The 13,038-nt window shown below is 44.0% G+C and overlaps 1 protein-coding gene across 2 annotated transcripts in view; it reads left to right on the plus strand.

Annotated features, from left to right (window-relative positions):
• LOC147417850 (uncharacterized) overlaps positions 1-13,038 on the plus strand; it is a 285,145-nt gene that overhangs the window by 220,462 nt on the left and 51,645 nt on the right. For both annotated transcript variants that reach the window (XM_086506721.1, XM_086506722.1), the window contains 2 exons: positions 11,335-11,408; positions 11,495-11,656. In XM_086506721.1, the coding sequence (XP_086362847.1) occupies positions 11,335-11,408; positions 11,495-11,656 (236 nt within the window). The remainder of the gene's footprint in view (positions 1-11,334; positions 11,409-11,494; positions 11,657-13,038) is intronic.

The raw sequence follows: 13,038 nt of genomic DNA on the forward strand, positions 1-13,038 counted from the left end.
GGCTCCTTTAAAGTAGGGGTTGTATGGTGCAGTTGTGTGACCTAATCATATTGTTGTGTGGGCTGCTGTTAACTCTTGGAATAGATTGTTGGACATTAATAGTTGTTACAGAATGTTTTAGGGAGCCATTTATGAAGCATTTAAAGCCAAGTTCTTGAGCTTTTACAACCTCTTGCGATGGTCCATCATGCTTTGTGCCATTCATTGGTACATCACCAAGAGTCAAGCGTCAAGGCTTTCATTGCACTGTATATACTATACCTCCATAATTAAAGCGTAAAGGATGTGTAGCGCGGATAGTGTGTCGTGCTCTCTACAGTGGGTGCTCCTCAGTGCAATGTGCGTGACATCTCACTCAAAACAGAATGAAAACAAAGGAAACAATAGATAACAGCTGATCAACACAGAGACATAATAGCAGACCAGAACATAAGGACTCGACTATCTCAAAGAACCGATACAGACTCTGGTGTGGCAGACAGCACACTCAGCTCCAGCCCAGAACTCAAAGGCACAATGGGTGTCAAGGCTCAGATGTGCAGGGATGGTGCAGACGTGTTGTGTGTATAGACTCGCTACTCTAGCCGACGACACTGGACCATAAGGACCATATATGAAGAAGATGATAATCATGACCCAACAGGTACTACTCATGTCCCACCATAAAGAGCCACCAACGGCTCATAAATGTCAGCCATCCAAGTCTATCTCCAAACTGATTGGTGGTGGTGACCTGGCCACGATGTCCACTAGACCACCATTGTATCCCTGCCACGTGTCGCTGCCCAGCCGAGAGAGTCCGTCCAGTGTGAACCAGACCAACCAACTGTACTAACTGTGTGTCGTGTGAAGTGACAGTGTTGCCTGCTATAGGTTGCCCACCATAAGACCACTCATCGTCTCCGTGAGAGGAAAAACCTGAAAATTTGTGAAAGAAAACCACTGGGTACTACATCTTTACATCTTTCTTGAAGCAGGTTCTAGGCCCAAATTTGGAGTTAAAAAGACTGCACTGCTTGCAAACAACTTAAGTCTTTGAGTAGGCGGGAACTGAGTATGATTGCATAGTCTAAGAATCCCAATCGGCAAAACAGAATAAGGCTCCGCAGCAAAGAGATATGCTCGGTTTGGATCCAGCTATCTATGACGTGTCCATGCTTGCAGATGAACCTTGCAACACTTTCTGCAACAGCACTCTTCTCGAAAAGAGGGATGACCATAAGCTTGAGTAAGGCGAGTTGGGCAAGGGGGGATGGGGGGCGAGTTGGGAGAGAGGGGGAGGGGCGACTTGGACGACTTGGGGGAGGGGCGAGTTGGGAGAGGGGGGTGGACGAGTTGGGAGAGGGGGGAGGGGCGAAGGGCGAGGAGGGAGGGAGGAGTAGTGAGGGGAGATGGCACTCGAGCAAAGAGATAACATGATCACGACCAAGCCTGAGATCAACATTGTTTTTGTTGTTTCTCGTCTTGAGGCAGCTTTGTGAAGGGATTTTGCTAGACACAAAGGAGAGCTTTGTCTTTGTCGGAGAAGCAGACACTGGGGCTGATGGTGAAGGGAGGTGAACTCCTGTAGGGGAGATTTCTTCCCGCTTCTATGATTCTTCATAGGCTCACCAAATCCAAAGGCTTCCACCAAGGGCGCACAGGGAGTTGCTTTTGTGACCCTTACCTTTTGAGCTGGCTCAGGTGGCTCATTAGGTTTACATACTGCTGGTTTAGGTGGCTCATTAGGTTTACCTACTATGGAAACATTGGAAGAGGGTGTACCTTCAGGCAAAGAGTGAATAGAGACTCCATAACAAGGCATAGATTTGGTAGCATCCAACCACTCCAACAGATCCTCGTCTGACCCGTCAGGTGGAGTAGGTTGTTCCAATTCCAGGCTAGTTTCTAGGGACAAAGAACTATGTTGCACGACGGGATCCACGCCTCCTGCTAGGTGAATGGGTTGCATCTGGGAGCCAGGAGTATGTATCCACATGGCATCGTTTCCCCAATCATGAAGTGCTTTAGTGTGTCGCACCCATGGTCTACCGATGAGCAATGGAAATCCGCCCTCCACCTGTGGAAGACGAACCACAACAATATCCAAACAAGAAGTGAAATATTGTACCTGCAGAGGCACCTTTTCCACTATGCCCACAGGGTATACTGTCCTCTGGTCGGCCAATGTTATTGTGAAGGGGACAGGTTGAGTAGGCTGCAGGTCTAAAGCCATCATAGTGAACTCAAGCATCATATTGATGCCAGATCCACCATCCACAATTACTCCTGAAAAATTGTCGACCCAAGACGAACACTGTCAGGCGAGGGCTTCTATAATCAATGAGGGGAGCAATGGGATTGGATATCATATAGGGCTCTGATGGTCGCACTGGGAGGTGCCCGCCACTAGGACTTGCTCCAGGGTAAAGTGATTGAATAATTGTAAGGGTGTCACTTCGAAAACTCGCATCAAGCTGCAGCATGTCATAGAGTGTTGAAAAGTGTTTTTCAAGATTGTCTCTGCTGTAGGCTTTTCTTTTTCTTCCAGTGGCTTTTCTGGTACCTGGAAATGTTGTAGATCAGACACTGCTTCCAAGAAGGCTTCATCAATATTGGAGAGCAAAGATTTAGATTCTTGCTTGTCACTGAGTGAGGGCTTGGCGCCAGCTGAAGGCAGAGTATCCACTGCTGAGAGAATGTGTGGGGGAGTTGAACGTGTTGGAATACTAAGACCGAGAGCGGCTCTTTGGGCCCGGGTGAGGATGCTTGCTGGCTCCTCTACCAACTGCAACTTCTCTTGAGTGGTAACCACATGGGCGGAAGGGGGTGGTTGAGGATTGGTGCTAACTGCTGTGCTGGGAAGTTTTGGGAAGAGCCTTCTCCACCCACTTCTTAACCATAATTCCCTTGGTTGCTGAGGAAGCTTGGCAACCAGAGACTTGGTTTTAGTCATGAGTTCTGCAAAAGTCTCCTTTGGCTGGAGCACCATGTTGGCCAACTCATCCAAAACCTTTTCCTGGTAGTCACCTGGCCTGAATGCTGCACAAAACTGTTGTCTTAAAGCTGCTGAAGTTGCAAAATGGTTCTCTGCAAACTGACTGTACCATTTATCTGTTAGATGGAAAGAGTACTAAATAAGCATCTTCTCTATTAAGACCACGACCTCTACGGAGAGATACAAACCTCCTTGCATGGTCGTCTGCATCTTCTGAAGAGAGTCCCTTGAAAGTAGGAAACTTGATGTTTACCTTGGCCAAAACACTGATCAACGGCTCCTTGGACTTTTGATCAGGAGCCCATTGCTGAATAGCTTGCTGTAACAAAATGGGAGAGAGCTTTACCGGGGAAGGTGACCTGGAAGATGTAGAACCGGATGGAGCCGTATGTGGAGGTATGGGTGATGAGGTTGGTGGACTTCGACTAGGTACCAAGGGTTGACGTCTTTTGTTGTAGTGCTTCAGAGAACTTAGTAGTGCGCTTTGACGCTCTAATGAACCCCTTGTATGTGTCATACAGTGACCACAAACCCAACCAATCTTTGGGCAAGAAGACCTTTAACTAGCTGAACACAGGTCTAGACTCTACTAGACCAGGCAAGTGACTGGACCGCCTAGCTGGACCAGGACGAGGAAGGACTAGACCAGGGATGAGGAAGGACTAGACTACGACAAGAGCTTTGTTGGACCGGGGCGAGAGAGGACTAGGACGAGGAAGAACTAGACCACGGACGAGGAAGGACTAGACCAAGGACGAGGAACGACTAGACCAGGACGAGAGCTTGGTTGGACCAGGGCGAGAGAGGACCAACAACAGGGTGCACTGGGCAAGGCGAAGTAGGCGAGGCTAGGTAAAACCCCGCTAGCTCCTTGATTTGCACCTCAACAGAGAGTGAGACTTTAGTTGAGGTCCCACCGAGCGTTCCAAAAATAAGAGCACCTGTAGCGCGGATAGTGTGTCGTGCTCTCTACAGTGGGTGCTCCTCAGTACAATGTGCGTGACATCTCACTCAAAACAAAATGAAAACAAAGGAAACAATAGATAACAGCTGATCAACACAGAGACACAACAGCAGACTAGAACATAAGGACTCGACTATCTCAAAGAACCGATACAGACTCTGGCGTGGCAGCACACTCAGCTCCAGCCCATAACTCACAAATACAATGGGGTGTCGAGGCTCAGATGTGCAGGGATGGTGCAGACGTGCTGTGTGTATAGACTCGCTACTCTAGCCGATGACGCTAGACCATATGGACCATATATGAAGAAGATGATGATCGTGACCCAACAGCTACTACTCATGTCCCACCATAAAGAGCCACCAACGGCTCATAAATGTTAGCCATCCAAGTCTATCTCCAAACTGATTGGTGGTGGTGACCTGGCCACAATGTCCACTAGACCACCATCGTATCCCTGCCACGTGTCGCTGCCCAACCTAGAGAGTCCATCTAGTGTGAATCAGACCAACCAACTGTATTGATTGTGTGTCCTATGAAAATGAAACTATAGCCTGCTACAGGATGACTCATCCATTCCTCCCCCTCCCATGATTTCATCCCTCAAGGTCCAAGCACGGTCCATCATTCACAGGTCACTTATCCAAACTCCATGCTCCTTGCTTTCTACAAATCTTATGAATCGCTTTTCTTACTTACCATTTTGTACTTTCTTAATTTGGAAGTACAGTAAGCACACCACATCATTCATGTGGGACGATGTGTTCATTTGTGAGGCAACCTTCTATAATAAACACAAACAATTTCCTCTTGGTGAAAATAAAAACTTTGTATCAATTACAATAATGTGCAAGTCATGCACCCAAACTGGTTGAAGCCCATCTAAGAAAGCTAGGACAGTCATAGAAGACCTTAGATTGAAATGAAATGTTTCCCAAATGGAAGCAATCACAAGAGATTGAAGTAGATGAGTATAGTGTCAAGAAGTATGCAGTGCGGCTAGGAAAGTACGGGGCCTCTGACCGTGAGAGAGTTCGGATCAAAATCAAGTGAATTGTAGAATCTATGAAGCAAAAGACACACTTGAAAAGAAAAAAACTCCAGCCATGAAAGCCTCACTCTAGAAAAGAACCAGGATCAACTCAAAACTCTTGTGTTTGTGATCATTTGGTGTAGCCTTGCTCCCAATTGCACAATGCTCATTCACCCTATTAAAAACCCTAATTTTTTTGTTGAGACCATTCCATGGAAGCTTAAACACTTTATTAGACAAGACCAAATGCTTATTTGAAGAGAGAAAACCCTCACAAGCTTGAACACGAGGTAGAATCAACACAGGACTGCACTAGCATCTTGCATTAGAACTGCTGTATCTCCTTCAGTAGATCTCCAAAGGAGCTCATTTTTTGCTCTATAAGCACCCTCAAGCTTGAGCAATATCGGTGCCGTCGTTGATGTTGCATTTTGAGCTATTTTTGGGCCATTTTGACCATTTTTAGCCCTAAAATGTCCTTTTTTCATGTAAAAAGCCCACACGAGCTGAAAAAAATCCCTAAATTTGTGGAAATTTTCCCTTGGGCTCAAATTTCATCCTGAATCTCCATTTTCCACTTGGAAAGCACTTGGGATACATCTTTTACGGCTACACATGAAACCTACTACTCTTGACCGAGATCGCCCATAGTGACTTTCTAGGTAAGGCGAGCGTGCCACTTTGAAACGCTTGATATTTGTACATTTCCATTTGTACATTTCCAAATGTACATTTCCATAGTGACTTTCTAGGTAAGGCGAGCGTGCCACTTTGAAACGCTTGATATTTGATATTTCCACTTTGAAACGCTTAAAACATACCTGAAACAAATCAGGTATGTTTTAAGGTGACAAAACACGCAACTGTGCCACGTCTACTAGGGCCTCGTCTCCTCGGTAAGGTATTTACACGATTGCAACCGTGGCAACTGTTTTCACACATACAACACTATGTACATTGTTGCATATGGTCCCACAAAACAAAAGCATTAAGAGTGAAGTAGATATTTTAGTTTCACATTATGCACCTGCCACATCGCGACATCTACCCCCTCTAGACCTGCACATCCTTTGGCATGTGCCACTCATCTCTCTTTGCAGGTTCAATCTTTACTCAAGTCAACATACATGTCAATCTCATTTTCATCTTCAATAAAGTCTAACGCATCATCCTCTCTTCCTTCATCCTCATCCATAGCATGTTTATCATCATCTTCATTTTGACTTTCTTGTGAGTCAAAGGAATTTTCACTTCTTTTGAACAACTTGATCCTTTTTCGTGCAACGGGAATCTTCAATTATGTACCATTCCCATGTACATGGTTAACCACATAAGGACCAAATCATCTCTTTGAAAGCTTTCTTACTTTTGAATGTTGGTTGTCAAGACTAATGTCATACATAACCACCCAATCGAGGAGATGAAGAAAACCCAAATCCCAACGGGGGAAGAGAAGAAACCAATGGAGACTCCAACTGAAGTAAGGCTTCTTTTGATGATTCAAGAGACCATTGTAAACTTTCTGCGGGGGATCTCGACAACACAGAGTACCGACATCAACTGCAAGTTGACATGTGTGTGAAAAGATTGATCAAGTACTCGAAGTATTTGAAGAACCTGAAGAATCATACACTTGATGAAGTTCACTCACAATGGTGAGATGCCGTCCATGCACTTCTCAAGTCGACAATGAAGCAGAAAGCAAAGCCAAGTGCAGCAAAGCAAAAACTGTACTCGCAAAAAGAGTTTGATGAAGCTCTTGATAAGAAGATTAGTCAATTGATGAAAAGCACAAAGCACTCTAAAGAAAAGTAAATCAACGGAGTACCCTCATTATTTGGGCAAGAAATTGTTTTTCTAGGTGGCTAGCAGATCCAAGAATGTGTTCGTTGTTGAGGATGACCCCGATTTTCCTTCATCCTCAGACATTTCCGATAGTCCTCCTTCCTCTAGCTCCAATGAGGATGATAAAAAGCGGAAGAAGCAGAGAAAGACCAAGAAAAGCAAGAAAAGTAAGACAAGAAGATCCAAGAAAAAGTCTAAAGAGCACAAAATGTAATCTAGTGGTTCAAAGGAGGAGACCACGTACTCTTCAGACAATTCAGACAATGAGAAAAAAAGAAAGAAGACCAAGGAGTTCAAGGATGGGGGTCAAACAATTAAGTTTGACACGTTTTCAGGCTACAAGGATACCCATCGAGCCCTTGCTTTTATACAGCGGTTTGATATTGGCCTGGAGCTCTACTAGCTGTCTTTTGATTTGGTTCAAATCTTCTCGGGAATTCTCTTGTCAAAGAGAGAAGGACCTCTTCTCTTGAAGGGCTTGTTGTAGTTTCAAGGCTCTGAGTTCCCTACATATAGAAATCAAGGGGTTGGATGCACTTGCCATGAGAATTGCGGCAGTCTCTACTTGAGGGGGGTCCTTGGATAGCCTCCTTGCCCCTTCTATCCTAGTAGCAAGAGTGAAAACCTCCTCCAGCCTTGGAGGGTCTCTCGTAACTTCTGTTGAGAAGTCTTGGGCAAAGCCTTCTCCACCCACTTCTTGACCATGAATTCCCCTGGTTGCTGGGGAAGCTTGGCAACTAAAGACTTCGTTCTTGTCATGAGTTTTGCAAATGTCTCATCAGGTTGGAGCACCAAGTTTACCAACTCATCTAGGACCTTATCTTGAAAGTCACCTGGTCTAAAAGCTTCAAAGAAGTGTTGCCTTAGTGTCGAAGAACTGTACCATTTATTTACTAAGCCATCCAAGCTTGACGGAAAGAGCATTAGAACTGGATGAAGGCGAATGTGGACTAGACGAGGTTGGACAAGACGAGTCAAAACTAGCAAACTAGACCATGTATGCTCAATGAAGTGAGACTTTAATTGAGGTCCCACCTGGCATGAGAGCACTTGTAGAAGGACAAGTATGTCGTGCTCTCTATTGTGGGTGCTCCTCAGTGCAATGTGCAAAAAACCTCACTCCAAACATAGAAATGAACACAATAGAGCAATATGAAACAAACTCAAATGACACAACAATAGACTCCCAACACAATGGAACTTGACTAAGTCATGGACTAGTATAGACTCTGGTTGACAACACACCAGCTCCAACCCGAGGACTCGCGCGTACAACGAGGGTGTCGAGGCTCCAAGTGTGTGGGGAGAGTGCAGACATGCAAGTACTATGATGAACACAAAACTCGACACTCTAGAGTCTAGACTCTTAAAACGTCTATAATGCATTTGACGAATAGAACCAACTGAGCATATATACAATCATAAAGAGCAGTCAATGGCTAACACAAATATCTTTGACAATCTAGCTACGCCTATCTCCAAACTGTGGTGGCGGTCAATTGGCCATAGTGTCATCTAGACCTCCACTCCCTATGTCTGCCACATGTCACTGCCCAAACAAACTTGCATTAAGAAAATCATGAGAGATGCCCCTAGTAATTCCCCCATTTTCCAACTACTCAATAATTTTCTTTGGCACATTGTTCACGTGGATTGTGAACCACAGTGCGGTCAAATTCCTATAATAACAACTATACCACTCTGGCAAATTGGGGCTGTATGGCCCAAGTTCACAGCTAAAGGAATGAGGAGAGAAATGCAAAGAGACACACAAGAGTGTAAGAGAACGAGAGAGAATAACCCAAGAACAATAACTTAATAACAAAAGAGAGCTCACACAATTGGATAAGTGAAAATAGTCGGCTATGGGCACATATATACTATATAGTAACTTAGAAATCCAAAAAAGTGAAAAAAGGGACAACTGGACCACAATAGGGCCAAAAGCCTAGAAATGGACTAAAACGCATATTTAAGGCCAATATGGCCATACAACCATGCTATATTCAACCTAGGATGCCACCATATGGTGATAATGTATCTCCAACACCTCCTCTTAACTGCTAGACGGGTGATGCAATTCCACACATACCAGAACAAGATAATCCAGCCAAGGTCAAGGTAGAGGCTTGGTGAGAAGGTCTGCAAGACTATTTAGGGTGGACAATACTCCAAGCTAATGTAACCATCCTCTATGTAATCCCAACAAAGTGGTAATGAGGTGGTAATGAACATCAATGTGTTTAGTTCCGCCACAACAACAAGGTTATGTGATAGAACAATAGCACTATGAGAATCTAAATTAATATATAGTGGTAGGATACGAAGGTGCAATGACAAGATGCTTCAAAGTCTATCTAACTCATACAGCTTCAGTGGAAGAAGATACAGCACGGTGTTTTGCCTCTAACAATTCCAATGAGATGAGAAAATTATCAAAGAGAAAGCAATAACCGGTAGTGGATCTCCATGTGTCAAAACAACTTACTCAATCCTAATCACTTTAACCAACAAGGTGCAATGACAAGATGCTTCAAAGTCTATCAAATACAGCTTCAGTGGAAGAAGGTACAGCACGGTGTTTTGCTTCTGACAATTCCAATGAGATGAGAAAATTATCAAAGAGAAAGCAATAACCGGTAGTGGATCTCCATGTGTCAAAACAACTTACTCAATCCTAATCACTATAACCAACAAGAATATCACCAGTAGTGGAGTGATTTCCATAGTCCATAGTGCCACAAATATACTAAAGTACTTGATGAGCTCCCTGCCAATGAGAGAGATGATATTGACTAGAAAACTGACTCAAGCTCTCATGTCATGGCAAAAATAATAGAGAAGTTACCAATAGGCTGCTTGTACTCTATAGTATCCACCAAAGGAGTATCATCATCCTTGGCTGACTTGAAATCTGGATCCATAGGAAAAGAAATGAGAGAGCGATTCCTCACACAATACTTCTTCAAAAAACATTGAACATACTTCTTTTTAGAGATGAAAATGCCATCAAGAAAATGCACTACTTTCAAACCAAGAAAATGACGCAGCAAAAAAAGGTTTTTCATAGCAAAGGTAGACACGTGTTGAGTTTTCACTCAACCAACAAGATCCTTCTCTGAAATTGAGAATAATATAATCCAGTACTAGATGCTAAAAATATCATCATATTTGAGAAGCACATAGAGGTTAGCATTGACAAATGACAAAGCTGTCCATCTTTTAATACCAAGCCTTGTGTGCCTATTTGCGACTATATAGTGCTTCTTCAACAAGTAGACATGATCCTCACAAGCATCGAATCTTTTTGAGCAAGAGGCAAACCTACAAAAGATCATCTGTTTGGATTTTGCATCAAAAGCCCTTTTCTTTGATCCAGCATGAACATGAGCAACACAACAAAACATATGAAAATGTGAGACAGTACGTTTATGACCTATAAATACCTCCTCTGGACTGATGTCGTCCACTGGTTTTGTGAGAGAAGGATTGAAAAGATAAAATGATGTAGCCACAACTTCACACCAAAATGGGGGAGGGAGAGGAATGATGCAAGAGAGTGCTTGCTATCTCCTTTATTGTTATATTCTTCCTCTCCACAACACCATTCTGTTGAGGGATGTCAGTGAGAAGGTTTTCCTTTGAATGCCCTTAAATGAGAGAGAGAACAATCAAATCATATAAATTCACCTCCATCTTCAACCTCCATAGGACTTGCAAGATCAGCATGAACCAACTCCAAAATATGAGAGGCACAAAAGGTGGCGTGTAGTAGTCACATCCAGTAGTCCACTTACCCATGACTTGGATAGTCCACTGCCTAGTCCACCATCCATATGAAACTGGTGCTGCACAGTAGTCTGGCTACATTCAGTAGTGATACCCCAAGGAACAAAGTTAGAAACCTCGTTAGACAAATAGTGTCCGTCTGTGCATGAATCTTGTCCAATAACAAGTCCACCATTGTTGTTCTTGTTTGGTTATTTGACAAAGGTATAGCCCGCTGTTGCCCTCGTTCAATACCCCGGCTATTGCCAAATTATTGAGGGAGGACCGAATTATTGAGGGAGGACATATTGTCCATTGGCAGAGGATCTAGTAACCTATGCTCTTTAATGGTATCATATCAGATTGCAAGAAGACATTGTAACATTGAAGCATCTCATAATGCAGTCAGCCTTCCACTTCCTGTGAGGCTGAGCTTTCAAATCCTGCAGCAAGTTAGCGTACTATCCTTCATTCACCTGTAGGACATGATTTTAATTTGAGGAAATTGAAGTTTCTTATTTGTGTGTCTGTGCATATGCTCATTTGCATTCTCACACATGTTTGTATATAACCATCAATATTAAGCATATCTAATGAAATAAAATCAGAGAAAGATGTCATATAGGAGTTCATGTGGTGTGTCTCTGTGTAAGCAAGGGAGGACTAATTTTGAAGTCATTCAAGAATGATTGATTTGCTTGTTTTCAGGTGTGAGAGTTTAAGAGCTCATTTCTCTCCTGTTTGCAGGTGTCTTCAAAGATATTGGTACATATGAGGGAAAGCTGCAGCAGTCAAAGCCCCATTTTAACACATCACCTGTGGTAATTCTTATGCATCCTTGTATCAGGGTTAAAAAAGTTGCAATTTTCATAGTCTCTCAGGCTTACCATGCTTTATCCTTACTCAGGAGGCAGGCTGAGGAAAATCAAAGCAAAAAAAGACCAACATCAGCACCTCTTCTCCCAGAAGTGGAATCCATTAGTAACTTTTACGAGAGAGTGTGCATGTTTGTGGGCAATCAAAGGGATGATGATCCATTGATGGAAGTTCTGGTCCATCATTTAAAAGAGTGAGTGAAGTTGAGGAAGCATCATTTTTTTGCAGTGAAAGTACATCATTTTTTTTAAAGGAATGTAGTACACAACTGTATAGAAGCCAATGGCTGTCATAGATAGCCATAAAGATCCAAGGGAAGCCTTCCATACATTTAAGGGAACTGAAATGTGTTGCAGGGCTACAGTGTCACAGGCACTGGACAGGCAATTAGTTGCAGTTGGGCTGGGGTTCACACTGGACGGACTTTCGCCTGGGGTGTCACACGTGGCAGGCATACGGGTGGTAGTCTAGCCGACGTGGGGCCAGACCACCACGACCACAGTTAGGAGATAGACTTAGCTGGATTGGATATTTGTGAGCCGTTGGTGACTCTTTATGGTTGTATATATCCATGGCTGTTTGGAGTTATTGGGATCATCATCTACTTTGTGTGGTCATTCGTCTTGATTCTAGCATCTTGAGTTTATGCACAACACGTCTGCACCATCCACTCAATCTTTTTAGAAAGTCCCTCTGATCTCTTCAAGAGGAGAGATTATTCTCTGTTTGGCAGGATAAGCTTCCACATCAAGAAGCTTCGGATGGACAATATCAAGCGCGAGCTGAAGGAGCTCAAAGCTCATCAAGAGACTAAAGCTATGGTTTGGTGTACCTCCTGTCATTCTCTTGGGCATCCTCCACAGGAATGCTCGCTTCGAACTTGCTATCACTTCTATGAGAAGTCCGGCCATGATGACAAGGAGTGCTACTATCTGAAGGGACTGCGAAAATTGCAACAGAGCCTCGCCCCGACACTTCAACAAGGCTTGGCTCCTGCATCCCATATGGTTCCTCCTTATGGTCAAACAAACTAAATGCCACCCTTGCTGACAACCCCTCCTATGCGAGTTATGCAAGGTATGCAAAGCACCTTTCCATCTCAAAGTTCTTATCATGCTAGTGCCCCCTCAGGTCCTTAGAGCTTCTACACCTCAGCTACCAACCCTATGTAGCAAGAGGAGTGACCACCTCGTTCCCCACCTCGCCCATCCAATCACCCCATTCTATGCTACAAGTGTGGGGAGTATGGACATTACCAAAGTAAGTGTCCCCTTCCTGAAGGATCTCCGCCTTACCGCTATTGCCGCGAGGCTAAAGATCGTTACAGCAAAGATTGTCCAAAGCAACGAGCATCTACGTCTTTGAACCCGAGTCTAAACCAACAAGATTTCACATTTCCAAAGATCAACCTGATTGCGGTAAGCACCATTCCTCAACCATCACCTGCTACACATGTGGTTACCCCTAAGGATAAGGGGTAGCAAGTGGAGAAGCTCACTGGTATGCTCACTAGGGCACAACGAGCAGCCCTAGGCCTCAGTCTTCCAAAAGGTCCAACTCTTCCAGTTCCTCCTC

The sequence above is a fragment of the Adiantum capillus-veneris genome, chromosome 30 (assembly GCF_014529385.1).
Source record: "Adiantum capillus-veneris isolate H3 chromosome 30, ASM1452938v2, whole genome shotgun sequence".
Lineage (NCBI taxonomy): Eukaryota > Viridiplantae > Streptophyta > Polypodiopsida > Polypodiales > Pteridaceae > Adiantum > Adiantum capillus-veneris.